This window comes from Erythrolamprus reginae, chromosome 1 (assembly GCF_031021105.1).
Source record: "Erythrolamprus reginae isolate rEryReg1 chromosome 1, rEryReg1.hap1, whole genome shotgun sequence".
NCBI classification, from domain to species: Eukaryota; Metazoa; Chordata; class Lepidosauria; order Squamata; family Dipsadidae; genus Erythrolamprus; species Erythrolamprus reginae.
The window spans coordinates 120,085,422-120,105,630 of NC_091950.1; the positions used below are offsets into that span (position 1 = coordinate 120,085,422).

General features: G+C 37.6%; 1 protein-coding gene across 8 annotated transcripts in view; it reads right to left on the minus strand.

The window, feature by feature from the left end:
- Nucleotides 1–20,209, minus strand: part of USP47 (ubiquitin specific peptidase 47) — a 62,982-nt gene that overhangs the window by 27,393 nt on the left and 15,380 nt on the right. For all 8 annotated transcript variants that reach the window (XM_070763075.1, XM_070763041.1, XM_070763033.1 and 5 more), the window contains 4 exons: nt 17,180–17,276; nt 15,412–15,557; nt 14,556–14,635; nt 13,311–13,460 (listed from right to left, as the gene is read on the minus strand). In XM_070763075.1, the coding sequence (XP_070619176.1) occupies nt 13,311–13,460; nt 14,556–14,635; nt 15,412–15,557; nt 17,180–17,276 (473 nt within the window). The remainder of the gene's footprint in view (nt 1–13,310; nt 13,461–14,555; nt 14,636–15,411; nt 15,558–17,179; nt 17,277–20,209) is intronic.

Genomic DNA, 20,209 nt, shown 5'->3' on the forward strand with positions numbered 1-20,209 from the left:
CATGGAATCATAATATGCAAGCCAACTCAAGCCCTCTAAAACATCTTAAGTAAATAAAAAGAGAACTATGTTGCACAGACAGATAGAAGACTAGCAGGGTGCATCCAGGAACACCAATTAACAATCACGCATCATTTATGAAATCTCTTTAATTTCATAACACATGGCCAATTTAAGCATAATTGCAGTTAAGCATCCTAGACAAAGCTAAATTCAAAAACACTAGGGAATTATGAGAAGCCTGGCATTCAGACAAATCAGCTATGAATAAGCACAAAGATAAGCAAGTAAACAAGTTCTGCACACCATTCAAGGGAGGCAAAAGCTAAAAAGGAAACAAAAAGTTCATAACACCTCCTTGCCAGTAATCAAATCCCAGATAAACAGGAATTAACACCAGGATTAATACCAGACAAACAAGCAGTAAACAACAGTCTAATCAAGGAACTACTAAGGAGAAAATAACATCCTCACCCACTATATAAATAGATAGCAAACCTCACTCCCTTCTAGCACTGTTCAGGGAGCACCAAAGATATGCATTTGTGTATTGTGTGTTTTTGTGTGAGAGACAAGGAATGAGAAAGTGATGTCTTATTTCCAAAAGTTTCTCTATAGAAAAGCTTACCTTCTTTACACCAAAGTATTTCTTTTGGTATTAGGCCAACACTGCTTATCCTTATCAGGTTTATAAAATATATGTTTGGAAGGTATTAACTTATGGCTTTTTAAAAGCATTTTTGTATTATTTGTTGCGAGCCGCCCCAAGTCTTTGGAGAGGGGCGGCATACAAATCTAATAAATTATTACTATTACTATTACTATTACTATTATTATTATTATTATTATTATTCTATCATTTTATCAGTAAAATGTCTGAAAATGGATGCTAAAGGATATTGAAATATTTGAAAAATCCTTTAAATACGTAATTTATAATCTTGCAAAGTTTAAATGTAATTGGAAATTTTGAATACTTTGCAAAAAGCACTTAGCAAAATGTCCATCTAGATTTCAATGCAATAACCCATTTTTTTTATAACAAATCTTTTTAATAATGAAAATAAATTTAAATAGCAATCAGTTATATCAAAGATACCAATGAATATGGTGGAGAAAATTTAGTCTAAATTAAAATTCAGATAGTCAAAACTATTAAGAAACTGAATCAGATAAGTGAAAAAGTTGAGAGAAAACCAGATTCACAATCTACTTAAAAACCTTTGGCCCACAAAGGTTTAAACAGACACAACATTAGCCTACCATCACTGTATAAATTTCAAGGCAAATGTTACCATTTTTAAAAAAACAAAATAAAACCCTGTGACTCAGTTTCTCTCATCAACAGTTGTTCCCTGGAGCCTAAATAAATAAAAGGGGGCTTGGTTGGGCAGAAGACTCACCAATTTCAAAATGACTGGTGCACAGCTTATAAGACTAATATCTAAAGCATGTTGTTTGATGGATCCCACTTTGGGAGGAGATCAAGGATAGGGGAAGGTCTTCAAAAAGCCTCCAATTCACCCTTTCTCCCTCCATTTCTGAGAGCTCAGAGAAGCACTATGAACAAACAAAACAAAACATTTACAGCCCTCACTTTTTCACATGGGTAAGTATTCTGTCACTGATGAAACAGAAGACACTTTTAAAAAAAGCCCCTAACTCCAATGGTGGAGCAGAGATGGGATGGTGGTCATGAGGCTGAAGAAAAGGGGCGTTGTTCTTACCTGATACCCCTCTTCTGGTAGGATGGAGCTAACCTCCAAGAATGAGATGACAACATCCCTTCAGCCAATGAGGACTGAGTGTGACAAATTGTAAATCTTCGACCTCCTGCCTCAATTCCCCCTCTTTGAAAAAGGCTAATGGTCAGACTCGGCGTGTAGCTCCCAAAGTCAACAAACTAGAAGATAAAAATGTGATGTCCCGAAGTCCAGACTAGACTAACTTTGGGCAGGATTGAATGTTAGCTACACCCCATGAGAAGAGGCATACCAGGTAGGACCAACATCCCTTCTCCATAGTGGATGGAGCTAACGTCCAAGAATGGGACATACCAAAGCAGTCTGTCCATTGGGAGGGCTAAGTCTAGCTGGCTTCCCCAGTCTGTGGCACCATACATTGAAGAACCCTGTGACCAAATGCTGCCTCTGCCGACGCAGAAACATCTATTTTATAATAGTGGATAAAAGGAGTTGGTGAGGCCCATGTGGCCACCTGGCAAAACCCTGGATGCCAATGTGTTGCGTCCCGACCTCTGAAAGTGCAAGAGAAACCATTGCAGGTCTCTAGAGTGCAAGTGAGCACAAGGGGTGATATGGAATATGAATATCATTTAATCCAGGAGAGAGGATAGCAGCTTCAGGGGGGCCTGTGCTGCCCTAGAACCTGTTGAGAGTTCAGATATACTGTCCCGTCGCTCCTGGAAAAGGTACACCATGCACTCCAGAGAATCAACAATGGCTCCCAAGTGGATAAGCCTAGTGGTGGGTGACAGGTGGCTCTTTTCCAAATTTACTGAGAACCCCTGGTATCTGAGGGTATTGTTACCTAGACATTCACAATGCCTGGTGCCTGGACAATGCCTGAATGAGGCTATAGTCCAGGCAACATTGGACCTGCACAGGAATTTATTTCAAATGACTGGCCAGCAGCACCTGCAGTGCTGAGGACAGGCCAAATGGAAGGGCCCTATACGCGTAATGGGAACCTACATAACAGGAACATAAACATTTTTGCTAGGAAGACCAAATTTGGATGGCCAGGTAGGCTTTGTTGAGGTCAATCAAAGCAAGGAGATCCCCCTTCCGGATGCCGGTTAAAATTGAGTGAAGCATATGCATTTTAAACCTCTTATAAACCTTTTATACCTCTTATAAACCATATAATAATTTAGACGCTTTAAATCAAGAATAGCTCTCTACCCACCGAGGATTTGGGGACTACAAACAAAATGGAATAAAACCCCTGCCCCTGCTGGTCCTCAGGCAGCTGCTGAATGGCTCAAATGTCCAGAAGATGCTGGATGGCAGCATCCATGAGCACCTGTTTGTCAGGGTTGAAAGACATAGGGCAGCAATGAAAAACCTCAAGAAGGGGGGGAGGAGAGGAGCCCAGATGACACGGTCTCTCTAACCCACACATCAGAATTAATGTCCTCCCATCAATTAACAAAGAGAGTGAGGGTGGGAAGTATGCTTAAAATAGCCACCATGGCACTCAAAATGGCCAACACCCAAGTGTAGCCAAATGGTGCTGCGTATCCAAAATGGCCACTGCCAGACAGCCACATTGCTGTCAAAATGGCCACCAAAGGACAAAAGCATCCCTGTGACCAAAATCGAGCTGATCAAATATACTGGAGAGACAGAATGAATCTGGTTGGCTCATGAAGAGAGTTTGTGAAGGAGTGGCAAAAGGAGGAAGCAAAAGAACAGGTGGACAAGTGGAAGGCAGCAAGACTGGCCTTTGGGGCAAGACCGCTATGCCAGAGGCAGCCACGTGAGTACAATCTCCTGTGGCGAAAGTAAGTTGTGCTGTCACCCTCTGGCTAAGCGGAAGAGAGCACAAAAGCTCTTCTGGCCATTGGTCATGCAAGTGCAACAGCTCCAGTGACAACAGGCAATCTGAGACTGCTTGCAATGCTGTTTGGACCAGATTGCAACACCTCAATCTGAGCTGGACAAATTAAATGAAGGAAAACTCCCTGTGAATGCAATGGCCCTTGGCTTGAGGCTCGGCAGATGGAGAGCACCGAAGCCCTCACCATGCTTGACCCAGCAACCATTATGTCAAATCACTGGGGAGAACTCATTGTGTCAAACTCGAGCGATGGAAGGAACCTTCCGAAGAATGGGAGCAAGAAAAATACATGTGCTGTTCAGGCCAAGGACTGAGTCAAAGAGAAGGACTTGAAGCAGAAGATAAAGATATACAATTTGTCAGACTCAGTCTTCATTGGCTGAAGGGATGGTGTCATCCCATTCTTGAAGGTTAGCTCCACCCACTTTGGAGAAAAGTACAATGCTATAATTTTTTGCACTTGCTCTTTAAAACAAAACAAATCTAGGAAATGCATACTTTATCTAAAAACCATTGAATGGAAACCATTAAACGGAAAAAATGTTTTGGAAAATAATTTTTTTATCAAAAGGGGTTGCTACTGAAAATTTAAAAATGCACGTTTTTTACATATATTGTAGAAATTTTGATTGTAACTATGCCTTAAATATATTTGGAAAATGTGCTAATTATAATTCTGAAGTTGTGCATATTATAACATTTCTATTTCCCCCCCTAAAAATATTGAAATAAAAAGAAAACTATATCTCTAATTAAGAAGTAAATGACATGTGAATGACTGAAAAAATAGGCATGTGAAATTTACATAAGTTCTGTGTGATGTGCAAGTCAACAAGGAACCATAGTGTACTATATTTATATATAGACAAAAAAAAAGAAGAGATGCTCCTAAAGATAGAAACATAGAAGACTGACGGCAGAAAAAGACCCCATGGTCCATCTAGTCTGCCCTTTTACTATTTCCTGTATTTTATCTTACAATGGATATATGTTTATCCCAGGCATGTTTAAATTCGGTTACTGTGGATTTACCAACCACGTCTGCTGGAAGTTTGTTCCAAGGATCTACTACTCTTTCAGTAAAATAATACTTTCTCATGTTGCCTTTGATCTTTCCCCCAACTAACTTCAGATTGTGTCCCCTTGTTCTTGTGTTCACTTTCCTGTTAAAAACACTTCCCTCCTGAACCCTATTTAACCCTTTAACATATTTAAATGTTTCGATCATGTCCCCCCTTTTCCTTCTGTCTTCCAGACTATACAGATTGAGTTCATTAAGTCTTTCCTGATACGTTTTATACTTCAGACCTTCCACCATTCTCGTAGCCCGTCTTTGGACCCGTTCAATTTTGTCAATATCTTTTTGTAGGTGAGGTCTCCAGAACTGAACACAGTACTCCAAATGTGGTCTCACCAGCGCTCTATATAAGGGGATCACAATCTCCCTCTTCCTGCTTGTTATACCTCTAGCTATGCAGCCAAGCATCCTACTTGCCTTTCCTACTGCCCGACCACACTGCTCACCCATTTTGAGACTGTCAGAAATCACTACCCCTAAATCCTTCTCTTCTGAAGTTTTTGCTAACACAGAACTGCCAATACAATACTCAGATTTAGGATTCCTTTTCCCCAAGTGCATTATTTTACATTTGGAAACATTAAACTGCAGTTTCCATTGCTTTGACCATTTATCTAGTAACGCTAAATCATTTACCATATTACAGACCCCTCCAGGAATATCAACCCTATTGCACACTTTAGAGTCATCGGCAAATAGGCAAACCTTCCCTACCAAACCTTCCCCTATGTCACTCACAAACATATTAAAAAGAATAGGACCCAGAACAGACCCTTGTGGCACACCGCTTGTAACCTGTCTCTGCTCAGAATACTCGCCATTAACAATAACTCTCTGATGTCTATGCTTCAGCCAGCTTGAAATCCACTGAACTATCCAGGGATTAAGTCCAATCTTCACTAATTTATCTATCAGCTCTTTATGTGGAACCGTATCAAAGGCTTTGCTGAAGTCCAGATAGGCAATATCCACGGCACCACCTTGATCCAACAGCTTTGTGACATAGTCAAAGAACTCAATGAGATTAGTCTGACACGATTTGCCTTCAGTAAAGCCATGCTGATTTGGGTCCAATAAGTTATTGTTTTTTAGATGCTGATTTATCCTCTTTTTGAGTAGAGTCTCCATCATTTTAACTACAACTGATGTCAAGCTAACTGGCCTGTAGTTTCCAGCTTCTTCTCTACTGCCCTTCTTGTGGATAGGCACAACACTGGCCATTCTCCAATCCTCAGGAACATCTCCTGTTAACAGGGATTGGTTAAACAAATCAGTCAGGGGGGTAGCAATGACAGATCTGAGTTCTTTAAGAACTCTGGGATGGATGCCATCTGGACCCATTGCCTTATTTATCTTTAATCTTTCAAGTTCTTCTAAGACATCGGCTTAGAAGATCTTCTAACACTAGATAAAAATCCATGAATGGTAATACATTATTTAATGGCTTTATTGCTTACCAAGGAGAAAATTAAACCAAGTATTTTAATCTCTTTACATATCACCTTAAAAAACATATTTACATATATCTTAATAATCATATTTTTCATTCTGGTATTATTTTTTAATTTCTAGAAGCTTTGTAATTTTATAATTATAAAATGTTTTAAATTGTTTTAGTTTTATGTTCTTAATAATCCATGAAATCAAGTGCAACCAGTCAAATCCAACTTGCTGTATTGCTCTCACCTGCAGATTATATTAATTGAAATTAGTCTCATTGAAAAATCAGTGGAGTTAGTGGCATACATAATGGTAGGGAAGGCTCCCCCCACAAACTTAATGGGAAATAGTATTCAACTAACACTGATAATTGTTTAACTACAAGTGCAAAATGCAACATTGTCTTTATTGTCTTATAATAAAATTACACAAGCTACTCTAATGTAACATGTCAATGCAAAAGGGTATCTTACAAAATGTTGTGATAGACAGACATTTTTTTTAAATTATAGCTTCTGTATTCTCTGAAAAGTCAGTGTGTGTCAGCCCTAGAGCAGACTAAGAAACAGATACCTTGTAGACCTAAACCTCTTGGACAACTATATCTGGGCGTGCTTATCTTCCTCCCTCTTTCATCTCTACTATCTTTGTCTAGACTTAATCTGATCAATTGAATTGTATATTTTTTTGCAGTTATTGCTGCTTCAAAAACTTTCTTTCTCTTTTCCTACCTCCATCTCCACTCCCTTATGCATGTAGATAACATAGCTGGGATGAGAGAAAAGTAAAGTGACTTTGGAGGATTTCTGGACAGGTCTTTCTGAAACATCCCTGTACTGTTAAAGTATAAAGCAAGCATTATGTAGAAAACAACCATCATGTGTTCAACAAACCAAATTTGTTTGAATTTAGAAATTTTGCCTTAACATTGTTATAAATTTATCTGGTTAGGTAAGATTTACTACTTCTATTTGCAATATCATCTTAATTCTACCATTTTTCTATGATATTCAAAATGGCACGTCAAAAGTCTAGTGGGTATCCTTTTAGACTAGATCTTAATATGCTTAACAATGTGTTCTTAGGGCAATTACAAATAGTTCTTGACTTAGGACCGTCTGTTTAAAATTATGACGGTGTTGGAAAAAGTGAGCTATGATTAATTTTTCCACTTACAACCACCACAGCATCATTACAATTGTGTAATCAAAATTCAGGTGCTTGGCAAGTGGGATATATTTAAGACAGTTGCAGTTTCCCAAAGCCACATGATCACCATTTGTAATTGTCACAGAGGACTTCCAATAAGCAAAATCAATGGGGGAAGCCAATCACATAATTCTTTTAAAAATCACAGCAAAAAAAGTTATAAAATTGAGTACAATTGTTTTAACAACTGATTGCTTAGTGAAAGAAATTCAGATGCCAATTGAGCTCATAAGTCAAGGACTATAACATTTAAAAATATTTTCACAAATATATTTCCAAAACTGGAAAGTTGCTTGTAGCGTTTGTTCTAGGTAAATTTTTGGCCAAGTGATTAGATTGTTTAGTACCTGTCGGATTAAATCCGTATACATTGTATCATAGATTAATAATTCCTGTTGCCTATTCTGAAGCTAATTCTTATTTGTGTGTAAAATGCAACCATTTGGGCTGATTATTTTATAACTCAATAACAAGAACTATTAAGAATAAGAGCTATATACCTTGGTTACTTTGGTTTAACCTGAATATTATCAACATGAAGACTTGTGTGGACTTTTACTTTCCTAAATTATACTTTAAAAATTATATTTTTCTATGAAGCTGACTTTTTAGTGGCTTCTACTGATCTAAAAAGAGCACTTCAAATTCCTATTGATCAGAATTAAACCTAATTAGATATTAAATAAAGGGACTGATCTTTTCTAAGATGACATTTAAATGCAAACGACTAATAGATGTATTTCAATTCTAAATTTAGTATTAAATTTACATTTAAGATTAAAGCAAACTAGGGCAAATTAACTTCATAAACATCCGGAAAATCATTTTTTCAAGGTCAATGTTAAAATATTCAAATTAAATATGTAGGTAAGAATATTTAATGCAGCAAAACTACTATTTTAAAATAGAAAATGTCTACTGTATTTCTTCTGAAGCTTAAATATTCAAGGCAAAATAACAATCAGTTGCTGAATGTCTGTCAGATATATTTTTACAAGGGTTCTGGCTCATTAAAGATGGCCTAGACTACATTTTTTAGAATATTATTTGCAATTCTTCATATGTTTAATATAATTTGCAGGCTGTCGTGGGGAAACATGAGGCTTGATCTGTGTGGGTTTTAATTTTCCCCCCATATTCAACTTTGTTGAACCATTTTCAAACAACCTAGAACTGAAAGAAAAGGTATAGTAATATAGGTTCTTCCTTGAGCTGTTTTCATTGGCATTTCATATAGTAGAATGCATTTTCAGATATCACAATTGGAATTTTGTGTAAAATTCCAAAATGATTCAAGTGTGGTTTCCAATGATCTCAAGAGTTCCAAGGATGAGTTTTGTGGTTTATGTCTTTGTTTACATTTCTCTCAGCTACAAAGAGCAATGCAGAGTCTGCAAAGAGCCTTGAGGCCCAATTTGTTTTTAAATTATTTTGTCAGCAGTCTTAAAAACAAGTATCAAAATATTCCATTTTATGAGTACAATTGGGTATCACAGTTAAAAACACCCCTCAAGATCTATTTTGAAGATTCACCAAAAAATAACTAAATATACCTGAATAAAATTAATTATAAAAAAATTCCTTTAAAATACTACTAGAAATTGTAAATATTTGTGGTGACAATTGTAAACGATGACCAGATTGATTTTTGGGAAGGGGCAACAAAGATTAGTAAAATTCATTATATTTTTTAAAATAGAAAATCACTTACCTGTAACTAGAATTCTTTCAAGGTAATATCCTCCATAGATCCTCTATTTTGGAGTGACGTCTATGGCAAGTCCCCTCAGAAACACACTAGCAAGATCAAAAGTGCTTTACATTCCCTTCCACAAGCCCTATTAGCGCATGTGTTGATTCCATTATGATTATTTTGTTCTGAATCAAATTCTTATTTACCCTTTTTAATGGAGGATCAATGGAGGATACTACCTTCAGAGAATTCCATTTAGAAACAGGCGACTTTTCTTTTCTCCAAAAGAAAGTATCCTCCATAGTTCCCAAATTCTGAAAACTATCACTACAATATTTTTCTAAAGAGGATCAGCTTTGCAATATAATAAAGGAAAAATCTAGTATTTCAAATGAATAGTTTATTAACACAGTAAGTAAGACAGCACATAATACTGAGTCTCATATTTGGATATTCGTGAGAAAAATAGATAATACTGTCCAAACTAAACAGGAATAATAAAGGTACTCCACAACTTATAACCACAATTGAGAGCAGAATTTTTGTCACTAAGCAATGCTGTCAAAGTGTAATGTCATTTATTTTATTTATTTTATTATTTAGATTTGTATGCCGCCCCTCTCCGCGAACTCATGTGACAATACTGCTTAGTAACAGAAATCCCATTACTCCTGACTGCCATTGTTAACTGAGAATTGTGGGTCATTAAGTGAGTGCCCACCCCAATCCAAGCTATTCTGGGCTTGGTTCCTCCTACTCCTGAGCTTGCCTCATTTTCAAATCATGCCAGCTGCCTATCTCTCCCATCTCTGTTCCTTTGGCTACCCTACTCCCTGTCTTCTAGGGCAGTAAGTAAAAAAGCCCCAACTGATCTTAGCCATCTTCTTGCTCCCTATTCTGACAAGGTATGGCCAGGCTAGCCCTTTGGAAGGCAACTGTTGTCCACTTGAGGCTATCTTCCCCAGGTCTCATAAGGAAACAGCCATGCACAACCATGTGCAGATAGCAGCTGCCTTACCAAGTGCCAAATCAGACACGCTTGGTTAGCAGAAGCAGCAAGAAGATGGTTAAGGCTGCTTAGGGCAATGGACTATAAGGACTATAAAAAAAATAGAGGGTTCCTATGATTGTAACTGCCAAGCGCCCAAATTTTGATCTCATGCAGAGATGCTGCAGTGGCCATTACTTCAGGAACCTATTTTAAGTTCATTTAGCACCACAAAAACTTCAAATGATCGTAAGTTGAGGACTATCTGAAAGGTATTTGATAGCAGGCAATGTTTCCTTATTTAAAATATATGGGAGAAGAACCCTATGTTATTTATATACAAAACGGCTTCTTTGTCAAGGTGCCAGCCATTAATTTTACTAATAGAAAGACAACACATACACAGCATTTTATCCAACTAGCTCTCAATATCCAAGAGTATTTTCCATTTAAAAACAAGAAACCAATCAGAATATGAAGGCCCTAAATATTCCATTTATAAGAAACATTTTATAGTGATGTTATATACATAAAAATGTACTATCTGAAATTCTGCTAAAGGTTTCTAAACTGTTCATTTAAAACCAGAAAGATTATCACACTGCACTGGCTATCTAACAAAGGGATTAGCTACCAAAGATTATTTCAAGGTGACCTTGGCTTCTGGTGTTATGTCAGTGTCATTTTCTTGGCAACAGTTCAGAAACTATTGCGTTTGTCTTCTTCAAGGATTTTTTTCCCCAACTTCCTGTCCAGCTTACCAATTTGCTATCTCTTGGTGGTCTGTCATGGAATGTGCCTATTTGTCAGGGCATATCCATTAGGGTAGAGTAGTTTAGGTTTAGCCTGGCAGTGTTCTGCCTAAATGGGATGTGCAAATAAAGAACTGAACTTTGGCTGGATTGTTCTACGTCATTTTTGTCTAAGACTAATGATCTCTTTAAAATAGTAAAATAAAAATAAAAAAAATACCTCTAACTCTGTCTAAATGTTGAAGATGAGCAAAGGTGGGCTAGGAGCAGAAGTCTAATTTGCAAGAAGTTGGCATTTGCTTGGATTGAAATTCTTGGGAGGGAAAATATTGAACAACATGAACCTACTACATGGCATCTATATCTGTATCTATCTACTTATATTGTATCTTAACTGAGATTATAAAATATACATTCTTGATTTTATTTTGCTTTTAAATGCAACTGGAAGACCAGACAACCAAAGAAATTCTAAGTTTATTTGTTTAATAGGCTACATCACTTAAATCAGTTTAATCATTTTAAATAATAATTCCTTTTTTAAAAAAGCTGTCTATAAAACTTCATTTTAAAATTTAATGCATATAAACTCTATTGGTTTAAAAAAATCAAATAAATGTAAGTTATACACTGTAAAAAGCGTCAATTTAGGGATTTCATTTTTAAAAATTACAATTCAGAAAGGCAGATAGGGAAGCATGCCAGCTCTCTTGGAATGGCAAACTTCTGAAAATATTGACAGAAAACTGTATAAATCTGGACATGCTTTTGACAGGAATCAGGATTAATGCAAAGAACCATGACATTGAAAAAAAATCCATGAGAGTTGCTTGTATAGTGTCATGATGGGAAAACTGGAGTGATCAGCATATCTATTTTCAATTCGGAGTAATCCTTCCTATCTCACATTACCGCATTTTCAGAGTATAAGACGCACTGGAATATAAGACACACCTCAATTTTGGGGGAGGAAAACAAGGAAAAAAGGCCTCTGCCTCCAGCAATTTGCCAAACAGCACAGATGATATAACTGTTTGCTGTGTATTTCTGTGCAGCACAGATGATATAACTGTTTGCTGTGTATTTCTGTGCATGTGTGCCTGACCATAGAAATAGCAAAGAGTTGGAGAAATGTATACTGTATTATGGCATTTTAATATTAGATATTAATCCCAGAAATTTTTCTTAAATGTAAGCACACTTACTCCTCCCAATTATTTAAATAGATCTACTCCAAACATGACTAAGTCAAGGTTTAACTCAGCTGCATTACCTTAATACTCAAACAGGACACTATTACTTTTCAGATTATATTTTACAGATCTTTAAAACTGATTTGGCTTTCTAGAAGCATTTTCTGCTATTTAAAAGAAGATACAATAGCACTGGGCCTCTTCAGATCAGGCATTTATTTTTAAAAGCTTCTTCATTTTGTTAATAATAAAGCAGTCTTTAAAAAATAAATCTAATAATTTGAACATTCTATAGGCATTTATAGTTATTGACTTATCTCCCTGCAGCAAAAAACAAACAGCCAGTTTCAGCACATAAAATTATGTCTTTGCCTTTTCCTCCAGCAATTTCCCTACATGCAGCTTTAGTTTCACTTTCATTTTAGCATGTGGCCTTGAGAGCAACTTCAATCAATCAGTTGAGTGCCGGGAAGGAGATAATCAGTGGCTTGTGCTAATCAGGCTCTGCTGCTGTTTGCTGCAAGGAGGTAAATTGATGGCAGGCAAAGACCAAAGACGGGTGTGATGGGTGGAGCTACATTCAGCATCCAAGCTTTCACCCTCTTTTGGGGTGTAAAAAGGTGTGTCTTATACTCCAAAAATACGGTAGTCAATGTAATCAGAGTCACCCTTTATAAACAGATAATCAAGGACTATCCCAGTCTAAGCATCCTAAATAAAACAAGACGGCTAATATGAGAGTTTGGAGGGAATAGAAAGTGCCCAATTACTGATTTGGCAATGTGGGCCAAGTCAGAGAGATACAAGTATCACAGAAGTTGGTCTCAAACTGCATGCACAAGTTTACTGGGACTTTAAGGAATATTCCAGAGGCAACTTAAAGTTCTCTTTCCCCAGCCCAACCAAAAGCATATATGGAATTCCAAATAGGAATTCCTTTCCTATTTGGGAATTGGAATTAATTATTAATTCCATTAATTATTGGAATTAATTATTCTGAAACTATTGGTAAATATTACAGCAAATAGGACTTCCTTTCCTATTTGCTGTAATATTTGCCAACAGTTTCAAAATAATTAATTCACCTAAAGCCCAGTTATGTTTCAAAAGTATGTTTTTCTACAAGAAAGGTAAAATGGGTTTTATTGCATTTGTATGTTAAGATTTCACATGTTAATTGGCTACTTTTTCTTTTCTCAAACATGCACTAGTAGGACTTATTGAAGGGTCTTCTAAAGCTTGCTAGCTGGTCTACTGCACAAAGACGGACAACCCAAGATGGAGTTTCCAGGATGATGCTTACCTTTAAAGAAGTGACAGTACTGTGGCATTATTACATAGAAAGACGCAGCAGCATTCAGTTTAACATACACACCACACTAGCAAAGGCCTGATTGGCGCCATAAGGTCGAATAACCAATGGAATATCCAGGTAAGTATCAATTCTCCAGCTCTCATAGCCACATTCCAGGCATCTAACATAGTCCTTCAGCTTGCCTTGGTAGAGCTGATTTATGAGATCAGCCTGCAAAAAATAAAAAAATAAAAATTCAATATTCCAAAAACAAATTTGTTTACCTTTATGAAGCATTATTTCCTGAAGAATTTAAATCTAGGTGGCTTACATATTCTAAACTGTAAAATAATACTTAACAATAGTAATTCAGGATATGTATTTTAAATTCTGCCATTAATCCTTAAGTTTATTAATAGCATTATTTGAACTAAGAGAGGAGCGGCATACAAATCTAATAAATTAAATTAAATTAAAAAAATACAGAATATATTTAAAATTCATTGTTATTTCTCTGGCTATTCATCATCTCAGCCTATTTTCAGTTACTTTTTAACGTGAAAATAGAATTGAACATAAATTCATGGTAGATATTTTTCCAATATCACAACTGAGTTGAATTACCCATTAGTGCTCAATTTGAGTAATGCTATCAATTGTTTCCTCCAGAAACAATATTCGCTTTCACATTAGAGTACTGTATTGAGACTGCTCTTTCTGAAAACTGATGGTATTGGTAACAATTAATATAGAGAGAGATGGAGGTCATCTTTGATTACTTCAGGCATGTATCTACAGAAGTACTATGAGACTCACAGAAGCAAATCTGAAAGCAGCAAGTTGTAGCTTTTGGTAAAAACAAGAAAAAAAGGAATAACTAAGTTCTTTTTATATATTTTATACATATTTTACAAGATAGATGAATTTCAAAAATTGGGGTGGGTGGGGACAGAGATAAGCTCAAACGTATTAGGAAGGCTCCTGAGTAAAATAGATTTTACCAGGAGACTCCAATTTGAAGAAAAGAAGTAAGATACAAATTCTAGAAGGATCACCTAACTCCTGCTTTCCCTTGACTACAATCCACTTAAAGATGCCTCCCAGAATATTATATTGCAAAACAATGATACTTCATATAAAATGCATGCAGATTGAATTCTTAAAATTTTAACAGTTGTAGGTAAACAATGGACATTTTTCCCCATTTCATCCCAGTGTTTAAAACTACCCTTTAAATCTAGGCTAAATATGGTACTGTTTTAATAATACGGTTTTATTCTAATTATTTGTTATCTCATTACAACAATAACCCCAAAAATATTATACCTGCTCTGTTTGTTTCCATTTTTGTTCCAAAGCATCAAACATGACTCTACAGAGTTCCTGCACATCATGCTGCTGCCATGCTATTGTAAAACAAAAGTGATCTCATTTAATTAATACAGGCATACATCCTATGACAGCAATTCATTAGTGAGGTTACAAAAGCACATTACACTAAATTTATGTTACTGCTAGTTTTAGAACTGAAATTTTTCTACCTTTCCCATTTTGCCTAACAACTATTTTCAAACATTATCTTTTTTAATACAGGGATTTATAACTAGTTTAACATATTTGTCATGATATACTGAACTTTAAGTAAACTAAATAAAAGAACCAATAAATTAGGCCATCAGCTCTGCTTAGTGCAAAGGAAAACATTTGAAACCATCTTTAAAGAAACGTCTTCCAACCTGCTTGGAGAAAGTAAAAGTCCACCATCTTGATAGACAGATTGGTCTATTCTTGGACCATTCTTACTATTAAAGTATTTTTTTCTAATATTAAACTGTAAACTGTCTTCCTATACTTTTATTATTCTATTACTGTGAACAGAAAATTTTGGTTAATGGTTTATAATAAGAATAGGTTATTAAACTTTATTCAATTGGTCAATTCTCAACAGCTATGTAAATAACTATAAATGCAGAAGCCAATTTTAAGCTACTGATATCCTTACTTTTTGAATGCTATTAATCAGAGATATTTGAGATATGACAACATGTCACAACTGTGGCTCTTTTTCTTTCTCCTGTACAGGGATGCTAAGGGATTGTTCAATATGTGACCAAGTAGGAGTCATGCAGTCAATTTATTTCTAATATAATTATAATTTAACTAAACATTTGGTTATCATTACCCTCACTACTATCCCATCCAAAGCTTCGTGTAACATCTGTAGTTTCAATTGCTCTCTTTTTGCTGGTCTGCAATAAAACAAACAATCTTTGAAGTTGATAAGGGATGCTTGTCACTGGATCTTCTTCAGTGTCTTCAAATTCCCATCTATTTAAAAAAAACCAAACAAAGATTAGTATCAACAGAAAAAATAAATTATTTTAGAGCACCCTGTTGAAATGAACTGAAATGTTCCTAACATTCATTTGTAATAAAAAGCGATACCTGAAAGGAAAGTTGATATGGCAATATTTTTCAAGATACAACTTGGAAAAAAACTAAATATATATTATCTTTACAGTCTGATGTTAAAACTTTTTAGAAAAGACAACTCCCATGCTTGAATATTAAGGTATATAAATACTATGAAATGTTATCATTCATCAAATCATACCAAACTCTTAGAGATAGTCTTGCAAAAGTTAACAGTATCTACATTCCTGAGCAGGGTCGCCTCTCTCTGGCTTGCCTCAGCCGGGGAGAGGCGGCTGCTGCTCGACCCCTGCCACAGCCGCTCGCCCGAGGCAAGCCCACCACCCAACAACATGATGCTGTTGTGGATGACGGCTCTGCCCCTTCAGGGCCTGTTCGCCGACCTCCTCAGCAATTCGGCGGTGGCGGGGGCCTGGACGTGACATCCCCGATGCTGCTGCTCCTCAAAGGGAAACCACTGGAGCCTACTCAGCAGTTGCTGCCACTGCCGCTGCCTCCACCAGGACCGGCTAACTCAAGGGCATGCCCGTCTTGTCCCTGCCAGCCAGAGGCCTGGAAAGCGACGTTTTGCTGCTGGTGCTATGCCCAGCACACCGCCCATTTCTGGGTTGAGTTGCTGGCCTCTTGCCGAGGGCTGCTGGTTTCAGCAACATTTGGTATATAAGAAGCACCCAATTTTTAAAGCACTTTTTTTAGGTAAAAAGGTGCGTCTTATACACTGAAAAATATGGTAACAAAACTTTCTGGGATTAATATACTGCCATAATGTACATTTCACAAATTCTTTGCTAGTTCACACATGCACAGAAATACCCAGCAAACAGTGTATATCATCTGTGCTGTTTGGCAAAATGCTGGGAGGCAGAGGCCTTTTTTCCTTGTTTTCCTCCCCCAAAACTAAGTTGCATCTTATACTCCAGTGTCTTATACTCCAAAAAATACGGTAGTTAGGGCCGAAAAACAGCTTTGAAAAAAGCTGCATTCAGAGTATAAGATGTACCCAAATTTTCAGCCTCTTTTAGGTAGGAAAAAGGTGCGTCCTACACTCTGAAAAATATGGTATGTCATATTCTGCTTTAAAGAGTATTGATTAAGTTTAAGTATATCTATGAAGCTATTTTCAACAACAATAGTCAAAATTAGAACACAGAATAGATTACAAACAACTATGTAAGTAGCAATAGCACTTAAGAATTATATACCGCTTCATACTGCTTTACCGCCATCTCTAAGCAGTTAACAGAGTCAGCATATTGCCCCCAACAATCTGGGTTCTCATTTTACCCATCTCGGAAGGATGGAAGGCTGAGTCAACCTTGAGCCTGGTGAGATTTGAACTGGTGAACTACAGCCAGCAGTCAGCAGAAGCAATTTGTAGTACTGCACTCTAACCACTGCGCCACCAAGGCTCACCTGGTAAAATAATTTGTTCATTGCAGCAGTCTCTCAGTTGCTTAGCAAGACTTTTACAGCCAAAGAAAAGGCAATAACAAAATTAATGAGATCCATCTACTTACCTATATAATGCATTTCTAAATTCAGGAGTCATATAAAGAGTTTGTAGAAGACTGTTCAAATAACAGGTCATTGCTTGATTTACTAGACCCACATATCCTAAAAAATAGTATAACATTAGTAATAATGCTCATCTTAAAATGATTAAGATTTAAGAGGAATTAGTATGAAATTATTGGGCATATTTATTATTATTATTTCTATTGCAAATTTTAAAAATCAAAATTTTTGCTAATAATATCTACTCAGAACAACAGTTCTTCAAAGGGTTAAAATATTCAGAATTCTGAAACACACAACTTAAACAAACTTTTGAATAAACTATAATGCTGGGTTAACGTAACATTAAACACCTTGCAATTTAGCACTTCAATGTTAATTATTTATCTTTATTTGCCCTGCAAACAACTTAGAAAAATACTAGATACTAGCAAATTTCATTTCCTTCTAGAATGATTGCATTTTTACAGTATTAATTATTAGAATCTAATTATTAGATTCACAAAAGTAAAGGTGAACTGTGTAGGGGAATATGAAAGGGGCATGGGTGCTACCTCATATGCCTCTTCTCGTGGGGTGGTGAAGTTATCATCCAGAATGGGTTGACCTTGTCCAATCAGCTGAGGACTGAGTCTGTTAATTTGAATTTAGGGGCTCTGCCTTGTCTGGAATCTCCAGTTGCAATGAAGCCGAAGATACGACATGGCTGTCATCAGATGTCAACAACAAAATCAATCTGGCCATCATCATAAGTCAAGAATGTCAGAAGCGATGAAAAAAAGTACATATAGAGGGAGCCCAGGGACTTGGTTGGGGCTGGATGATAACTCCACCACACCACGAGAAGAGGCATATAAGGTAAGCACCAACACTCCTTCTCCTTAGTGGGTGGAGTTATGAATGGGACATACCCGAGCAGTTTGATCACGGGAGGGAGAAACCTGGATTCAAACGTGTCTGTCTTCCAACACACACTGCAAAACATGGTGCCCAAAGGAAGCGTCCACTGATGCATAGGAATAAATTTTATAGTGACGGACAAACTGGGATGGAGTCACTCAAGTCTCTGTGCGACACACCTCCTCAAGAGACGCCTGTGTCGCTCATGCTGACCTGTATGATCGCTGGTGAATGCCACCAGGATAAGGAGTGATGAGTTTCCGGAGGCACAAAGACCTTGGCAGGGGAGGAGCTGTGGTCCACTCTCTGGAAAGGTAAAGGAACTACTGAAGATCCATAAAATGTAGTTTCATCCAAGATGTTATGGCAATAGGAGAGATCGTTTTACCCAGGAGAGTGGACAATAGGGAAATCAGGACTCTACACTGGAGCTGGAGCCTGCCTCTCCTGGGATAAGGAGACCCTAAATTCTAGGATATGTATAAAGGCTCCCAAGTGAATCAGGGAAGTGAAGGACACTAGATGGTTCTTATCAAGATTGATTGAAAACCTATGGTGTTGCAGCATTTGAATGGTTATCTAGAGACCATTCAGCACCTGTTGATTTGACTTGAGCCAGAATTAGGAGGTTGTCCACATAACACTGGACACGCATGGGGAGGGCTCTAAGGTGGGCAGCTAGCACATTTGTAAATACTTGATGTACCGAGGACAGGCCAAAGGGGAGGCCCCTGTACTGGTAGTGCAGAAATGGAGATACTGCTCATGGAGAGAATGGATAGCAATTTTCAGGTGGGCTTCAGTAAGGTCCAGGGAGGCTAGGAAATACCCCCAGAGGACCGCCCACAAGAACAGTGGTGCGAAGAAATACCCCCAGAGGATGGCCACAAGTGCATCTTGAACCACCTATGTTTAACATAGTAGTTCAGACACTTCAAATCTAAAATTGCCCTCTTTCCCTCCTGACAAAAATCAGAATTGAATAAAATAACTGTCTGATCTGGTCTTGGGGCACCTGCTTGGTGGCTCAAATGTCTAACAGGTGCTGTATCGCAGAGTCCATAAGATATCTCAGAGAATGATCTCTGAAAATCAGACACTGAATAAAAAACCTTGGGAGAGGCGGGAGAAACTGCAGAGAGCCCGTTGGACACGGCCTTCAGAACCCACCTATCATGGATAATCTCCTCCCACCTGGTGGAAAAGAGGGCCAGGCAACCCCTGATGGGAGGTCACTCATTAGCTTACTTGGAATGTCTAGAGGGGTGGCCTCCTCCATTCCAAAAGGGTCGGACCAAGCCTGTCTGAACTGTACTGACATTGCTCCCTGAAAATGGAGCAATTCTGATCTGGGCATGAAAGGACAATGGAAATAGGGGTTCGACCTAACGTTACCCCATCTCAAGAAGATAGGCAGGATTTTCTTATGATCCTTGGACTCAACCAAGATTGTGTCCAGGACCTCCCTGAAACTCTGCTGGCCCTTAAAAGGGGTAGATACCAAGCAAAACATGTAGTGAATGTCTGCCTGTCACTGTCTCAGCCACTGTATGCATCTGTATACGACGGAGGCACCATTCGTTCTAGATGCAAATTTTGACACTTGAAGGATGGCATCCGCAGAGAATTGAGTGGCAGCAATCAATTTAAGGATGTCCTGAGCTCGCAGATCAGATGCCAGGATACGTTCTTGCAACTGACACAGCCAAATAAGGGAGGAGTGGTTGAAGAATGAAGCAGTGGCAGTGTTCTGCCCCAGTTATGAACATAACAAACACACAGGTTGGACAAATTTAATTCAATCAATAAATCACTACTAATAACTGGCTTAGTAGTGGAGAAACAGACACACAGATCTAAAAGCAAACTTTTCTTACAAAAAACTCAGCTGCTAATTAATCTTCATTAGCAGCTGGCATAAGTTCAGCCAAGTCAGCCAGGTCGATAATGATTGCCAAGTAATCAATAAGTGGAGAGCCTCAGCAGGGCAGCGAGCCGCAGTCCTCAAACTGTTCCTTGCCTCCATGAGGGCAGCTGAGGCTAGCAGCAAAGGCACCTCTCCCTGACTGCAAACGATTGACAGCAAAAAAACCCCAATGTGGTCTGGTCGCGCTGGCGGTAAACAACTGCAA